The sequence below is a fragment of the Strix uralensis genome, chromosome 24 (genome assembly GCF_047716275.1).
Source record: "Strix uralensis isolate ZFMK-TIS-50842 chromosome 24, bStrUra1, whole genome shotgun sequence".
NCBI classification, from domain to species: domain Eukaryota; kingdom Metazoa; phylum Chordata; class Aves; order Strigiformes; family Strigidae; genus Strix; species Strix uralensis.
This window is the reverse complement of record NC_133995.1, coordinates 7,320,588-7,338,071: the sequence shown is the minus strand read 5'-3', so window position 1 is coordinate 7,338,071 and position 17,484 is coordinate 7,320,588. Positions and strand designations below refer to the sequence as shown.

General features: G+C 49.2%; 1 protein-coding gene across 1 annotated transcript; it reads left to right on the top strand.

Moving 5' to 3' along the window:
- Positions 1 to 631: 631 nt before the first annotated feature.
- SLC26A9 (solute carrier family 26 member 9) lies at positions 632 to 14,014 on the top strand. Its single transcript, XM_074893644.1, has 20 exons — positions 632 to 756; positions 1,763 to 1,902; positions 2,223 to 2,333; positions 2,629 to 2,804; positions 3,221 to 3,385; positions 3,947 to 4,099; positions 4,496 to 4,578; positions 4,863 to 5,010; positions 5,750 to 5,863; positions 6,315 to 6,392; positions 6,735 to 6,830; positions 9,113 to 9,219; positions 9,795 to 9,864; positions 10,104 to 10,196; positions 10,643 to 10,759; positions 11,330 to 11,647; positions 11,877 to 11,931; positions 12,335 to 12,480; positions 13,259 to 13,336; positions 13,927 to 14,014. The coding sequence occupies exons 1-20, from the start codon at positions 632 to 634 to the stop codon at positions 13,972 to 13,974; spliced, it is 2,421 nt and encodes an 806-aa protein (XP_074749745.1). The 3' UTR covers positions 13,975 to 14,014.
- The last annotated feature ends 3,470 nt before the right edge of the window (positions 14,015 to 17,484 follow it).

Here is a 17,484-nt window from a genome sequence, read left to right as displayed (position 1 = left end):
CCAGATGTTTTGGCATCTTCATCACCGAAATGAATTAGCAACAGTTATCTTTCTGCCCATCACTTCCTAGAATAAACCAAGGACTCGTCCACAGCCTCTCATGGCAAGGGAGAAATAAGAAGGCTGCTGAAAGCAGGAACATCTCAGGTGGAAACTGCCTTTAATCACGGTGCCAGTATCTACCATTGCAAACTGTGTCAGGGCTGCCCAGCGTTGCAAAGTCTCGCCAACCCCACGGGCAGATGGTGAAACTGAGCCATGAGAAAGGTCAAGTGACTTGCCCGAGGCAAAAAGGCAGTCACTGGCAGAGCTAAGATTAACACCCATGCTCATCTGCCAGACAATCCAGGACGCGCTCCGGTCCCCTTCACGCGGCATCGCTCATTAGCATCACCTCAAAATAGGTGGTAAAAACTCCCTGTGCTGGGGAGCAGCAGCCCCTGGTGCTGGGAGAAGCCACTCCCAGGACCTGCCTCTGCGCCACGGGGAAACTATTTAGGGTGGAGATGTTCGGGGAGGGCTCCCAGACGCTGGAGGTGTCCGGTCTGTTATACTGCAGGTGGGGCCAGCTCCAGTCACATTCTTGGCTTTGCTTTTTGTTTTTTCTGGGAAAAATTTAAATGATCCAGAGATGACCCTCGCCAGGCCTCGCTATGTCATCGAACGTCCTGCATATTCGGTCAGCCTCTTCGACGAAGAGTTTGAGAAGAAAAGTAGAAGTTACCCCATTGGGGAAAAACTGAAAAACCTTTTCAGGTAACATAGAATGCTATAGCTGGGGCAAGTGTAAACCAGATTCGGTCTGGAATTGGGATATAATTCAGACCTGGGGATAAAGTTCCCATTTTTATGCTGGGAAACCTTCTCCATGATCTTCAGGGCTTTGATGGATGAAAGGCACAGGAGAAATGCAAATTGTACTGAAATAAGTGAAACTGGTCACTCTTTTCACTGCCTCAGCTCTTAAGCTGTAAGGCAAATAAGCGGAACAGTTTGCACTAAGTGCATCTGGGATTTGGGGTTCTGTTTTCCAAGGGGGTTTTAATAGTGAAAAAAGTACAATTGGTGATGTAGGTATGTGTGTGTGGATTATTTCTTTAAGCTTTCCAGCCAGGATTTCCTTTTATCAGCTTTCTGATTAAAAACAGTACTGACTTTCCTTAAAGAAAGATTAATAATTGTGCAAATAAAGATTAATAATCCTGCTGATCACTGTCTTGAAAATCTAGATCCATTCCTTGGAAAAAGGCAGGCAGTAATACAGCAAAGAGAGAACATACATGTTAACAGGCAGAGGTGTGAGATATTGCATGTGCCAACCCAGAAGCAATCTTCTTTCAGACACACTTTGGGTTTTTTTGACCAATCACCTAAAATGTTCATCTTTAGCTCTTTGCAACTGCCCCACGAACCTCCGAGCTGCGTTTCCTCCCTACAGCTCACCTATCCCCTCTCTGAAGCGTGTCAAGATATTGGGGGGCTAAAGGCTAAATCCTTCACTCTGTGCAGGTTCTTCTTCCAGCTGTGGCAGCAGTGGGGAGCCAGGAAGGTCCCCACAATAATCCTGCATGGGAACAGCTAGCGAACTGCAAGAGCCTTGCACTCGCAGGGAAGGGCTGTGCCAAATACTGGGCTTGGGATTTGGTGTGGGAGAAAGGTTAAGACATTCCTAGGAAGATCCTTTCTTGCTCCCTTGCTTGCTCACTTCCCAGCTCACTTGCTTCCTTTCTTATTTGCTTTTTTTTTTTAAAACCTCATCTAGATGTTCAGCTTCCAGATTCAAACTCATCCTCTTCAGCCTGTTCCCAATACTTGTGTGGTTTCCCAAGTATAAAATTAAGGACTACATTTTGCCTGATGTTCTCGGTGGGCTCAGTGCGGGGACGATTCAAGTGCCACAAGGTGAGACGCGATGACTTTCTGGGCCTCCGAGAGGGGATAGCACTTTGCCAGTTCAAGTAAAGGTCTGTAGATGACAGCGGATGTCTGGTCTGGGGGGTTAGCTACCTTTACTGCTGACATGTATAAACCGAAGCTCCAACCTGGTTGTCCCTATATTTCTCTGCGGTGCCCTTTCCTGCCCTCTTTGGCCTCTCCTGCCCAGAAAGCAGCAGTCCTGGCCACAGCACCTTCTCAGAGCTGATGTGAGCGCGAGCAGGGCAGGGGGCTGCCACCAGCTGCACAGACCTGGGGGACCTGCCCATCTCCCTCGTGTTTTCCAGGGATGGCCTTTGCGCTGCTGGCCAACCTGCCTCCCGTCAACGGGCTCTACTCCTCCTTCTTTCCCTTGATAACATACCTCTTCCTCGGCGGTATCCATCAGATGGTCCCAGGTAAGAGTCTGCAGAGCAACTGTCTGCACAAGGCAGTTAAATACTGGCCGGGAATGCTTGGTGTGTCCCAGAATAGAGATGTTTGGGCATGTTTGGTCTGTCAGGGGTTTACGGGATCCCTGATTCTGGCTGCACAGCAGGGTCTCAGCCCAATGAACCTCTGCCACATCTTGCCGCGGGGCTGGCTGCATGATGGGCTGGGTGACTCGCTCTGGACAGCCTAACCTGTCCAAGCGCCTTCCAGGACAGAACGCTCTCTAGAGAAAACTACTGACATCACTGTGTTGTGTTGTAGGTACTTTTGCAGTCATCAGCATTATTGTTGGCAACGTCTGCAATGAGCTGGCTCCAGAGTCAGACTTCCATTACTTCAACCATGCCACCAATGAGACCAGCGTGAATACCACGGCCCTGGAAGCGGCCAGGCTGGAGATCTCTGCCACGTTAGCCTGCCTGACAGCCATCATACAAGTAAGGACTCGCTGCACCGCCTGTGCTGTGTCCTCTGGCCAGCGCTGGCCCGCACGGTGTCAGCCGAGCTCTCCCTTGAGCAGAGATGGTGGCAGCAGATGCTAGAAGAGGCCCCACTTCCAAGTGGACGATGCCTCAGCATAGAGGTTTTGGGGGGATCCTGCCCCAGCTGCAGTCTCGATGTGAAATTTTCCAAACCAAGGGTGAGGCCAGGCCCTGGGGCAGGATCGCAGCTGGTGATGACACCCCAGCACCCTGCAGCTCTCCTCTCTCCATCCCTGCTCTGGGACAGTCTGCTCAGCCCAGCCCAGCCCGTGCCGTGGCTGTGTGGGAGGGATGCACCCCGTCTCCCAGCCCTGCACCTCGCCCTTTCAGGCTGGCATGCTTCTTATAACGCCCTGTCTGTCCTACCCTAGCTGTGCCTGGGATTCCTGCAGTTTGGCTTTGTTGCTATCTACCTCTCAGAGTCTTTCATCAGGGGCTTCATGACAGCAGCAGGGCTGCAGATCCTCATCTCCGTGCTCAAGTACGTCTTCGGCTTGACAGTCCCATCTTACACCGGGCCCTTAGCTATCGTCTATGTAAGTGGGTGCTCTGGACAGGGGCCTTCCCTGCACCTCCTCCCCCAGTGACACCGCAGCCACCACTGCCACCCACGCAGGGGAAAGGGGGGCTCGGAGGGAGGGGGAATACGGCTGCCACACCACTCCCAGCCCAGCACACCTACACTGCTGCCATTGCATTTCCTATACAGTATTATCTGAGCCCTTGGCTGCTAGTTTTGAGTTAGAAATAATGAAATGGGTCTGGGATTTGGGGAGATTTTGAACTGTGCTGCTTTACAGCAGGAGTCTTGCACTACTATTAGCAACAGAAACTTTTCCTATGAGCAGGTTTACTCATTCCTGGGCTTTCCTGCATCTTCCATGGCTGCGTCCTCCATTGATGCAGCTAGAACGGCATTAACCGGACAGCACAGACCCAGGGCTGGCAGCTGATCTCAGCAGCAGGGTTTCTAGCATTTCTCTCACCCTCGTCACATCTCAGGGTGTTTACAGTAACAAGTGTTCTCCGTTGTGCTGTCCATGTTGTCCAGAGTCTCTGGTTCCCCATGACGCTTTCTCCTCTTTTCTCCCCTTTAGACATTCATTGATATTTGTAAAGGTCTGCCCAAAACCAACGTGGCCTCCCTGGTCTATGCCTTGGTCAGTGCTGTGCTCCTGATCATTGTCAAGGAGCTCAACTTAAAGTACATGAAAAAGATCCGGATGCCCATCCCCATGGAGATCATCATTGTAAGTGACACACGAACTGTCCCTTGAGCCTTCCAGGAGACAGTCCCTCCCCTCTCCTTACAGCCCTGGGACACCCACCTCTGCTCACAGAGGGCCCATCATGTTGACCATCTACCCAGTGAATATGACGTGACCCCCACATGGCTTGGGGTCAGAAACTGGGCCACCCTCATGCAGGATACCTCTGATGCCCAGCTCATCCCTGTTAGACTGTAACTGCATCCTGGAGATGCTGAGGATGAGGAGCTTAACTCCTGCTGGGGAGGTTCTCTCCTTTCCTAGCCTGAATTTAGTGCTGATTTTCTACCATCAGCTCCAGGAGCACAGCTACCTTAATGCCTCTGAGAGAGGTCATGTTCTTTCTGCTTACTGCTCTTTTATTCTCTGGACTTTCAGGTAATAGTTGCAACTGCAATCTCTGGCAGCTTTAACATGCCCGAGAAGTACGGCATGCCAGTAGTTGGGAAGATCAGCATGGGGTAAGTGCATGTGCAGGTCTGACTCAGCTTCCAGATAATTTTCCTTCCTCCTCCTCCTCCTGCAACCTGGAAAACACCTCACTCTTTCCTGCTGTATGACAGTCCCCTTCCAGGACTGTCAGGCAGCACTGCTGTGCCCTGTTACACAACTGTCACCATCCACTCAAGCTGTCCACAGTGCAGACATGGATTATGTCATTCCTGAACACACCAGCTCCTCACCCACTTCACCAGCCTCCGGACACTCGTGTCACAACTGCTTCTCACCTCTGCTCCGAGTGCAGGTTCCCAGCGCCAACCCTGCCCCTGGTGAACAAGTGGAAAGACATGATCGGCACAGCTTTCTCGCTTGCCATCGTGAGCTACGTGATCAACTTAGCCATGGGGAGAACGCTGGCAGCCAAGCATGGCTACGACGTGAACCCCAACCAGGTAACGCTTGGTCTGGAAGGACGCAGTCAAGGACCGTTCGTTCCCCTTGCTCTCAGGCGTGAAAAGAAAACCTTGCTGCATGAATGGGAAGCTTTCAGATGTGCTCTGCTTAAAACAGACGTGCTGCTCCCATGCATGCAGGCTCACGTGGCAGCTTGCCATGTGGAGGTCGAAAGGACATGGCAGATCCATCTCCTGTGGACCAGAGAGAGCCTGCAAAAGGGAAAAAAGTCTTAGCTTGAGATCTCTGCTTTGCTCTCCCTCCAGACCTGAAGCTTCAGCCCTGAGTGCTGGCACAGATGGCATTTTTGCAGGTTGTTGGAGCACAACGAGGGGCATGTATTTCTCACTGAGCAGAGAAAGACCTGGATTCCTGGTGTGTCACCTAGATACTGTGAGAGGCAGGACATTAAATAATCCTCTTTTGTCATCACTGGCACAGTGGCAGCTTTCAATAACAGCCACACATACCACACGATGCCCTGCCCTTAGTGTGTCAACAGATGACAACGTGTTTATGTGGAATTGTGCTTCCAGGTTTCCCTGCTACACCAGTGCCCATCCCAGCTCCTACTTGAAGGAAAGGGTCTGGGACACACTGCAGGGAATCCAGGTCCCTTCCCTGGCCACACAAACCCCAGACTCGGGCACCTGCTCTCCTCCCTGGCAGCTGACACGCGCTGGCAGGGCAGGACGGGCAGATGTCCTTTCTGATGACCACATTCCTCCATCTCCACAGGAAATGCTGGCCCTGGGCTGCAGCAACTTCTTTGGTTCCTTCTTCAAAATCCACGTGATCTGCTGTGCTCTCTCTGTCACCCTCGCCGTCGATGGGGCAGGAGGGAAATCACAAGTTAGTACCTCCTCTTCTTCTCTCCCCTATGTGACCCTACCTGGCCACAAACCCCTGTAGCTGCTGCATGCTGCCAGCCTGGCATCGCTGCTGCAGGTCTGGAGAAGCTCCATATATGAGTGCTTCATGTTGGTGTTGTTAAAGCAGAATTTCCTCCCTCCCCAACCCCACTTTGTTCCCTGGACGGTTCTTTGAATTGGTCACAGACGTAGGGCTGTAAATCTGCATTCCCCGTCTGGCTCCCCCGATTGAGCAGAGCTACCACGTGAGGGAAGTTTGGGGTTATCTGTGAGATCTGCAAAATCCTAGCCTATTTCTCAGAGGCAATCGTCTGCTCACATAAAATACTGCAGTGACCAGTTGTGCCATTGGCTGAAGCAGCAGGAAAGACCCAGAGGGGCTTTAGGAAGACCCTGATGTTTGCTGAAGTGGTTTCTTTCTTTTTTTGCAGGTGGCAAGTTTCTGTGTGGCCTTGGTGGTTATGGTGACCATGCTGGCTCTGGGGATCTACCTCGAACCTCTTCCAAAGGTAACACAAATATCTGTGCAAACAGCGTGGCCGTTGCGTCACATACTCTACACACCCAAGCGAAGGCACAGTCTTGCTCCAAAAATCCCTGATGCAAACTGCTGCACAGCACAGTTTGTTCCTGGCCTGGGGTCCTGTCTGCACTGAGCCTCTGGAAGCAAGAATAGTCTAAATTTTCATGCTCAGGTCCAAGTGAGATCTTTGTGAGCATCATCCTTTCCCATTCACTCGTGGTACCTGGACCACGGAAGGCAGATACTGCAGAAAACACCTGCTGCAAAACGTGGCACACCCACGTTGCACATCCACATCCCAGCTGATAGGATCCCCTCTCCTCCGCAGTCTGTCCTGGGAGCCCTCATCGCGGTGAACCTGAAAAACTCCCTCAAGCAGCTGGCGGATCCCTTCTACCTGTGGAAGAAGAGCAAGCTGGACTGCGTGAGTGCCTGGGGATGGGTGGGAGGCATCGCCTGCCTTACACCAGCAGCTCAGCCCACGGCTGGGCGAGGCAGAGGCAGGGCGAGCAGCCAGCCCCCGGCAGGCTTTTGGGGACAGACGGGCCCTGTGAGTCCCCTGCAGAAGGTGGGTTTAGCTCTCTCAGTGCGATCGTGCTTCCAACCCCCGGCCAACAAGGTCCGGAGCAGTGGCGGAGCCTGTCCTGCCCAGCTGAGCACTCTCATGCTTAGCGCACATATCAGAGAGGCCTGAACTATTACCTGCTCTGTTTAAATGCCAATCAACTGCGGGAGCCTGTTTGCCCAGAACTAGCCAAACCGGCCCTGCTCAATATCTAGGAGTCATGACTTAAAAACTCGCACAATAGCCCTCCAGGGTGAGGAGAGCCCTTCACAGCGATAAGGACTCCAGGCACTGGTTGATGTATAAACCCAGGCAGGGGGTGCGGGGGAGTGAGAACGGAATTTGGAAATGTCTGACATAAAAAGACAGTGTTTGAACAGGACTCCCACGGCTGAGTGGTGTGTGTGGACACTGAGCCAATATCCTGTCAGGTCCTGACAAACTGTCTTATCGGAAGAATCAGGAGTCCAAAGGGGCTGACCTGAGTCATCAAGAGCTTTTCCCAAAAACTGTTCAAACAGGTGCTGGAGAAGAGATGGGTTAGCAGTCCAGGCAGAGGTGTGATCATGACGTGAAGGCACACTCCAGCACAGGGCATGAGCTACAGAAAAACGGTCCATGCTTAGGAGTGAGCCCAGCAGACTGACCGGACTAGGGACGTGCTGACACGGTTCTGCAGGCAAGAACCGACAGAGCAGGAAAGTCGCTGATGGGAAGATGCGATTCTCTGTCAGGAATCGTTTATGGCAATTTAAGCACATGTCTGAATGGGTTCTGCTGATGCCTGGTGGGTAGGAGGGAAGGTCTCGGTCGGCTCTGGCAGTTCATATGAGGGCAGGTGATGTTATTGCCCTTTATCAGAGCTCGCAGAGGGGAGCACAGCCCAGCCCCACGGGCTCCACAGCCCCCAGCTCGAAATCCGGGCAGACATCTGAGCAGATCAGGGACTGAGCGGAGAGGCACGGTGCTGCCTGGGGTGCCAGCGTGTCTCTGCCAGATGTGGTCACCACAGCGGAGGTGAACGGCTGTCAGAAGCCGCTCTGGTTTGCCCCGTGTGAATCACCCGTCCTGCGTGGCGCAGCCAGACCCACTGCCCCGGCTGGGCTGTTCCCACTGAGCTGCTGGAACAAAGCTCTTGCTGCCAGCAAGCACAGGCAGCCCACAGCTGCGGGGAGCGTGGGGACCAGGCAGATGCCAATGATGTGAACTGCATTCCCCTGACCTTAATCTCCCTGGAATTTGAACTAGATTCAGTGTCCTGTCCCAAAACGGGGAACACCATTTCTGGGTGATGTCAGACCATCGGTGTTCATTACCTCAAGTCTGGCCATGTCTCAGTGCTCAGCGCCACAGATACAGCCCAGCATGAAGTCTGGATGGAGGGAAGCCCTTACTCACCATTTATATGCACAATGCATAGAAATTAAGATGCTGAAGTCATCAAAGTTACCCTGATTTGCCCAAGGTCAAAGTCAGGTTTTATCAGTCTTGAGGACGGGATTATAATAACCTGATAATGATTCTCAGAGGGCATGTTTATATGCTTAGGCAGGACTAATTTCGTACAGAGGGAGATGCTTGAGTGCTAATATATAAAAATGACAAATGACAGAGCTCTGAGCTGAGCAGTGGAGCAGGTTTTGGTATGCTCTGTCATACTTTGTCATCAAATCTGCTCTGTGTTCAGGTCATTTATAGTCGATGCTCAGATGGTTTTCAGATAGATGCTCATTCCTTCTGAGATGCTCTGACCGACAGCAGGAGCCTTCTTGGGGCTGGGAGCACTTACTGAGCAGCAGATGACATGATCTGCAGGAGCCTTTTCTTGACTAGTTAGGCTGATACTTTTTGGACTGAAGGAGTGGTGCGGGTGTTCCTGCAGCTGTGAAGAAACACACCGGCTGCTTTTACAGCTGAAAAACTGGGGCTTCTGGCAAGCTTCCCAGCAATGATGTTTCGCACCAAAGCATGCAGTAAACTGTATCATTAGAATAGCTGCAGAATTCAGGTCTTGGTCTTTTGATCCTGAGCTGTGTAGTTCTTTGGGTCCAGAATATCAGCGCAAAACCATTTTCCATCCATCACCATGCTCCAGCCCGTGGCACAGTAAAATGACCTGCCGTGCTCTTCTCTTTCTGCAGCTGGTCTGGCTGGTGAGCTTCCTGTCCGCGTTCTTCCTGAGCCTTCCCTACGGAGTTGCTGTGGGCGTGGGATTTTCCGTGCTGGTTGTGGTTTTCCATACCCAGTTGTAAGTACCAGCAAAGCCACAGAAACCAAAAAAGAAGGAAAATCTCCCAGTTGCAGAATAAACGACAGATTATTTTTGTAACTGGCCTCTGGCCCATGTTTCGAAGGAACGTGTGGCAGGAGCCTGGGGGAGTGCAGGTGTCCTCCCCGGCCCCTGGAATGTGCAAACAGGAATGGCAGGCGTTAATTTACTGCCTGCATTCCCACTCCTGTGCACAGTTAGCGATGTGCACATCCCAAGGCAGGGGGAAGTCTGAAGGTATTTACTTCAGCACGAAAAGCTACCTGCATAGCTCCCAGCAGACAATCCTGCTCATAAAAAGAAAGAGCCCCGTATATGTGCAGAGACTGACGTGACGTTTTCGCACCATTTTTAATCCATCAAAGCCCTTTATTAATGTTTCCCAGTCTGGGATCTCAAACTGCTGACTCTTTTTTGCCCTGTAGACTCTGCAGGGATGAAATCTTAAGTATTTTCATAACGCAAATTTTCAAATCCTGGTATGGAATGCGAAGCGAATCACTTTTCTTTCCCTGCAACATTTACTCTAATTCCAATTGCCTCTTTTCTCCCAGCCGTAACGGTTCTGCCCTGGGCCAAGTAACTTCCACTGACATCTACAAGAACCCTAAAGCCTACAGCAAGGTAAGCAGAAGCTAAAGCATCCTCAGAGAAAATGCTGTTCTTTGCCACTGGTACCCAACGTGACCAGGAAACTCAGGTCCGTGTTTCTGTCTGAGCGAGGCTGTTTGCTGCTTGTTTCAGGAGTAGCAGGAGCTGCTGCTCAGTTTGATCTTCCCAGTTACCTGCCGCCCAAACTCCCAGCCACCCTGCACCCCACCCCACCCCGTCAGGCCTGGTTTGAGCCCTTGTCTCTGTTGCAGGTACATGAACTTAATGGGATTAAAATTGTGACCTACTGCTCGCCACTATATTTTGCCAACTCAGAGATATTCCGCGAGAAGATTATAGCCAAGGTGAGCAATGCCCTAACGAATTTCTGCCTGCAGTCAGTCCTGAATGGCCCTTGCTTTCTCCTGTATTGCTGCATGGAGATAATTAAGCCCAGGATGACCACGAAAGATGGTCACAACCATCCTCTACTCTTCCATCCTTTTCTCCTTGATCTTCAGGGCTGTTTGTAGACCTCATTTTAGAGGTTATTCCTGAACCCTGGCAGGTATCCTCCTCCAAGCTCCGCCAAAGCAGAGTCACCCTGCTACTGCAAGCCTTCCCTCCCTGCACGTGCAGGTACCCAGAGTTACTGAAGATGCTGTTGTTTGGCTGCCATCAGGATCACAGCTGGTGCTGTCCTCCTGTGCCTCGTGCCACAGGCTGGGAAATAGCAGAAAATAAATAGCAGCCCCTGACTACGGGGCTGAACAGACTTTTTCAAAGAAAACTCTCTCTCTCTTTTCCACAGACCGGCGTGGATCCTGGTAAAGTGTACTTAGCCAGGAAGAAATATGTGAAACGACAGGAGAAGGGGACAGCACAACCACCAACAAAGCTACCGAAATTCTTATTGAGGCAGAACAAGGTAACTCAGTTTGGGTTCCTGTGTTGATGAGTAAGATCCCAAGTCCCCATCAAACAGCTCCTCTTGACATAGGATTTCTGCACTGTCTTCCTAGCCACATTTACCACCTCTTGCTCCTTTCCTTCCCACCCACATCTCCATTCCTTCCAACAGCCAAAACCTTAAGATGCAGGAGAACTGGAAATGGCTGGGAGCAAGAAATCCGTAGAGAAGTCTAGAATGGAAACATGGTGAACAATTGCTAGAAACTGGGCTTGCCCTCTTTCTCTACAGATGCATCTCTGTCAGCATTTCAGCTCAAAAGTGCCCTTGTGAAGCACATTTCCCAGCCATCCCAGCTTCATTTGGTTTCCATTGCTGAGCAGTCCTGAAGCACGTGAACAGGAATCATTTAAAATTAACCTAACGTACTTCAACCCCAAGTGACATTCAGTCTAGCACCAGGCTGGAGTTAGTCCAGGTTAAAACACTTCACGCCACTGAATACTTCAGGTACATTCACACATCGGGATCTCAGCTTGTGCTGATAGTTGTGCCCTGCCCTGATTGTGCATTTCTGCTTTGCTGTAGACCTTGTCTCTGCAAGAGCTCCAGAAAGACTTTGAAAGCACCTCTCCAACAGATACCAACAACAACCAGACGACTGCTAATGGTGCCAGCATCTCCTACGTCACGTTCCGTCCGCCTGCCAACGGTGCTGGACAAGTGCACACCTCCAGAGAGCTGGGCAGCACCACTACCCTGCAAGGAAGCACTTTCAGTGTCATGCCCACAGCAGATGCTGACCCTATGATGACAGCACCACCCTATATCAGCTTTCACACCATCATCCTGGACATGAGTGGAGTGTGTTTTGTTGACCTCATGGGCACAAAAGCACTGGGCAAGGTTAGTTCTGTACTACAAACATAGCCAAGCAACATATCACCAGGTACTTTCTGCTCTCTCGGGCAGCTCAGATAAAAGTGTTTACCCTCCTCAATAGGTGGTTTGTGTGGCTTTCTCCTTCAACATCCCCAGGACACGTGTAAAGCCCTGGATAAAAGACTTTATGTCTAAACACAAAGCTGGAGCAGCAGTGTTATTAATCCTCTCTCTCCCCTTTCATCCCTTCTAGTTGTGTTCCAGTTATCAGAAGATTGGGATTAAAGTGTTCTTGGCAAACGTGCATGGTAAGAATCCACGAAGAACATATTTCCATGTGATCTTCCCCCATTTTTGTGCTCCTGACAGAGAGGAGATCTTTTTGTGTTCTTTATGCAAACTGTGTGAGCTCCCAGCCTTTTGTTGGACCAAACCAGAACAGATGAAAGAAGAGAACAGAAGAAAGGAAGGAGAAACACTGTTCTCTGTGTGTGAAATAGGTCCCTTCACTTGGGAAGTGATATGACTGTAACATCTCCACATTTAGCATGTAGAAAAATAGATCCCTACTCTCTCATTTCTGCGGCAAACCTGCTTTTTCCCTATGCATCCAGCTTTGCTTTAGCTCAGAGGACCGCTGTCAGCCATCCGCACTTTTAAAGGCTTCCTTCTTTGGTTTCCTTCTTGTTCATGTGCTTTTCCTTTCTTCAGCCCAGGTGTACAATGACATTAGCACCGGCGGAGTCTTTGAGGAAGGAGGCCTGGACCGAAGTCACATCTTCTTGACAATCCATGATGCTGTTTTGTTTGCACTGGCAAATATCAAAGAAGTTGTCCAGCCACCCATCTTAGAAGAGGTGAATTTGCTTCCCAGTCTTTCTCCAGCTCACAGTACTCTACCATTAGGTTTACACACTGCATCGGCACAAAGGAAGAATAACAACTCAATACCGCACCCAATAAAGTTTCTTATTTATCTCAAGTGGTAAAGATCTAAATCCAACAAAATATTTCACCTCCTAATTGTCCCGTATGGGCCAAGTGCCTACTGACTGAATTGATTTCAATGGGAATTCAGAAGTGTAAATGTCTTATGCAAACCCCTAGCTGGGAGATTAAGGTTGTCCCAGCCTGAAGAAGCCAAAAGTGCTGTTCCAGCACCGTGCCCTCAGTTTGGTGTTGGCTGGAACATGCAGCTGCACACAAAGGCAGATTTTGGCCCTTGGACATGAAGGCAAAGCACGTGCCCCTGTCCTCGAATAGCTCCAGCATCCACGAGCGCTTCCCTTGGTGGGGGGAGAAAAGGCTGAGGCAGGAATGTGGCACATGCTGACAACAGAGGGTCAGACGGGCTATTTCCCCAAGTATGGGTTGGTTTATTGCACGATAACTGGAGCTGGAGCCAGGGCAGTGTTAGTAAATTATCTCATGAGAGTAAGTTAAGGTATCTCATATCTCAGCTGTAAATGCCAGCTCAGAGGACATAAACAATTGAAACAGGATTCCTCTGTGCCCCTTCTTCCTGGGCATTTCCCTTTAAGCATGTCTGACGTCTTAAGCCTGGGTTAGTCATTTTTTTCATTCCTCTCAACCTTGCACTCTGCTAATTTGTGGATTTGATTCTTTCCTGCACAGAGGCCGAATCAGACAGAGCTCTCCATCTATGACGAGTCTGTGGATGAAAGCAGCGCAGAGTTCAAGAACTTGGAGGAGGTTAGTTCTAGTGCCAGGGGTCACTTCCTTGGCTGTGGACATACGGTGGAAACCAGAAGTCATAGTTGGGATTGATTAGATGGGAAGTCCCCTGTGCCACTGCAAGGCAAACTGCTAGTAACAGTAACGCTTTGAAAAGTTAGTTGCAAAAATAATTTAAAATCCCTGTCATGAGGAGCTCTGGCAGGTACCTGGGTGAAGGAGCCACAGAAGAATCCTGTAATCCATGCCAGGCCACACAGCTCAGGTTCACAGTCAGACCTGGGGTCTCCACTGGGGGGAACTTAGAGAACCAGGTTTAGCTCAAGCCCAAAAGAAGGGTCAAGTTCTTCAGCACAGACTTCGTTAATGCTGAAGCGATTTGCACCCACTGAACCCAGGGCCCTGGGGGGAGACACATTCCAACACTGACCTTCCCCATGCTAGAGCTGAAAGCAGAGCAGCCTCCCCAGGGCCAGCCTTCCCTTGCGGAGGAGGGCTGGGAAGGGTTGGAGTTTCTGGTGGCGTTTCTCTGCGTGACTGCAGAGCTGCGTTGCTGGGTTTGTGCCACGGCATCAGCCCTAACCCAGTGTGCCTTGTGTGCCCTTTAGGAGATGTTTGGAAGCATGTTCCACTCAGAGACCCAGACAGCTCTGTGAGCGCGCAGGGAGCATCAGCGTGCGGGCACACCCTCCCGAGCAGACTTCTCTCTCCCATCCCTTCGTGAAGAGCTGCACTTCTACCTGGGGATACCATAAGTTTGCAAAGCAAGAGGCCATCACACCTCTTGAACTGTTAAATTCCTCCCTCCTTCCTGCTTTGCTTCTGGTATTCAGAGCAATCGGGCTCTGGAGCAGGCTACAGAAATCTGCGGCAGCAGGAACTCAGGAAATGCCATCTCATTAATTATGAAGAGAAGTGAGTTCGTTTGAAGGCAGGTGCCTTAACAAATGGGACAATTAGTCATTATTGCCAAGTGCTCTCCTTTGTCTCACACAATCACTCCCTTCTGCCCACATAGGCATTACGTAATTTGGGCATCCCCCTTCTTTCTTTTCCCTCCTCCCTCTTTTCCTGATGAAGTGTAATACAAGCAAATACTAAAAGCCTTTCACGGCTTTGATTCATGAGCAAAAGCAACTCTTGCAAGGTGCAGCGACGCAGCATCTTGTTCTAAAATGTGCACTGACCTCTGGGGTGTCTGCACAGCGAGTGCAAACCCCTGAATTTCCCTGTATGTCTGTGTAGCATCATCTCTGCCTTTCCTGTGGCCCCTCTCCTCTGACCCAGCGTCCCAGCAACCACTGCCTCAAACCATCCTGTATTTCTGATACCCTGAAGACCTTGGTACTCTATCTCAGTAGGGCTACTTTCAGGATTACATTTTTTTTTTCTGTACTAAGAGGACTAGCTTGTAATCAGAAATAAGAATTCCTTGTTGCTGCGTGTTACATGCACATATTGTCCTGCCTGCCCAGTGGGTTGAGTACATGTTCAAAAGACCCAGGGTCCAGTTCAAATGCCCGCTGAAATGTTTTAGGGATCTTTCTACTGACTGAACTGTGCTTCAGATAAGGCTCTTAGACTGTGAATGGCATGAAAGGATTAATCCCAAGGGTGTTCTGACTCTTCCCATCTTCTTCTTGACTGGAGCAACTGAAAGATATAGTCCAGAACATGGAGGAGTGCTTTGGGGTAAGATGTTCTTCCCAAACCATTTTGATCACAAGTAGCAAATTCAGGGACAGGGAAGGAAGCCCCTTCTGCACACTTTCCATGATGCCATCGATCCAGAGCAGTAAAACTGAAATTTGAGTGTTTTTTATGACTACAACTAGGGAACAGCCCAAGTGACACCGTGCTATGCAGGGCTTCTGGTGACAAGCTCTCAAATGGTCACTTGTGCAGCAAGAGAAAACTCTTGCATAGTATGTGATATATCCATAACAATTCTCTACTACATGTTTGATGATTTTCATTAAAATTCACCACAGACTGATGCTACCAGGGCCATCTACCTCTCAGGCAAGCAAGCCTGCATCACTAACCCAGAGACAGACAGCTGAGATTGTAATAATTTCTAAAAATCTGACATTCTTTCATATTTGAGTGATGCTAATAACAACTGCTATTTTAGTTTCCTTTTCTGATGCCTTCCCTTCTTACCCAGTGCTGATGTGGTGACAGTAATGACAAGATGACAATATAAAGCCTGAAAAATCTAAGTGTAAACCAAGGGTTAAAAGGACCCTTCTTTCTTCAGTGCATTTCAACCTCAAATATGGCTTTTATGAAAATAAGGTTATAAAACATTTAAGATAAAGACGCATACTGGTATGTCTTCAACTGCAATGAAAACAATTTCTTTTGTTTGAATTTCAAATCTTCCTACAAACTATTCCAGCACTGGGATAAAATGCAAGAGTCAACATGAAAAACTGAACAGTAACGAAAGTAAAACCGGACAGTCTGTAATCTTTCCATGGATGCAAAAAATAAAGAGTGGCCTTAATAATGAAAGTAAATTATATTTTTAAAAGTTATTTCTATTTTATTACTCTAAGATATTAAAAATATTAGCAAGCTTTAATATACAGTTTTGAAGTACATATACATTATTGAGCCGATTCACTAGCAGATTGCTAGGAAGCTTTCTGGGGAGAGAAAGTGGGGCTTTCCTTCAGCTCCCAGATGTCTCATTTTTAAGGAAAATAGAGCTTCAGGAACCATCACAGCTAGACAACCATTAAAGGAAACAACAGCAGGACCCTGCCAGTTTGGTTTTATGTAACACCTCATTAACTAAGTCACCATTTCCCTACCTCAGTTTCTGATTATGTGGTGCAGGAGAGAGCAATAAAACCAAAGGAGGTTAGTTTCCAAAAGGAGAAACACACTAACTAACGGATATTACTTATTTTAATCTTAGACAGCAGTGATTTTTTCCAAAACCATGTATAGCTTGTTCTATAAGGTAAAATCAAGAGATTAATTCTCTTAAGTTATCTTTGAGGGTGATTACTCATGGTCTTTTGTTACTGCCTGAGTGCTCCTTTTACCTGCTCGTTTGAAAAAGCAACAAAGAAATTGGTGCAATGGAACAAGAAACTCCTACAGTAGCTAATCAATATTTCTGTATCTCTGAGGTGGCATCACGTTAAATGAGGAAAATTCCAATTTCCAGTTCTGCATTCAGGGTTAATTACAGGAGGCTGATTTCACCGTCTCAGGACCTGACGCACCAAACACAGGGAGCCTCAGAGCAACAGACCACATATAAAAAAAAAGACTGTATTTCTTGAAGTTCCTACAGGCATAATGGATGGGATGTCGAGAGATGGCTTGAAAGTAGCAGCAGTGACTATATGCTCTGTGATTCTGATGGCCCAGGAAGAAGGATACCTCATTTCTGTAGCCACGGGCCAATTCTGGCAGTAAGTGTAACATCAGTGGGCAAAAGGTATTGTTGGAGGCACAAGTGTGGCCAGTTCTAAGTCTTAATTTCCAAATGCCCTGGCAAGAGAATTAGGGAAGGTCAAATTCATGCTGGGGTAGAAAAATTTTAATTTCCAGTGTCCCTTTATTGCTCATAAAGTAACAGTGATATTGATGTGTAATGGCTCTGAAGCCTTGACAAATGCATGATGTATAACCAGCTCAGAAATGTTTGTAATTTATTTAATTTAATATTGGTTTCGTTCTTTTTTGATAATAAAGAATGTGTGAACAATCATCTGCTTCTTCTGCTGATTCAAGAGCAGGCTTTCCATGGCAGCTCCCATCTATTATTAAGCATCTTGGGACAGTTTATGCCATGGGGAGATGGGATAAATCTTCAAATTCAGGACAAGACAGATGTAAAGAAGGGAAGAACTTTTCCATTGTGCTCCCTGGTGAAACCAGGCATTTTGAAAACCAGGCAGATTTAAACCCTGTTGGGAGTGGGGCTGGCACAGCCCAGGGCACACCACTGTGCCTGCCTAGGCCTGGTCCTGACTGACCGGCGTGCTCCTGCCTAACCTGTGGCCCCACTGAGCCAGGGGTGGTCACTCCCCACGGGCACCCCTTTTTCCGCCCAAGCACCCCCTCATTTTGGGAGCAGCATCCTGAGCCCCAGCGCTCTCGGCCTCCCAGCAGGCTCCAGGCACGGCCCAAGCCAGGGTGAGGGG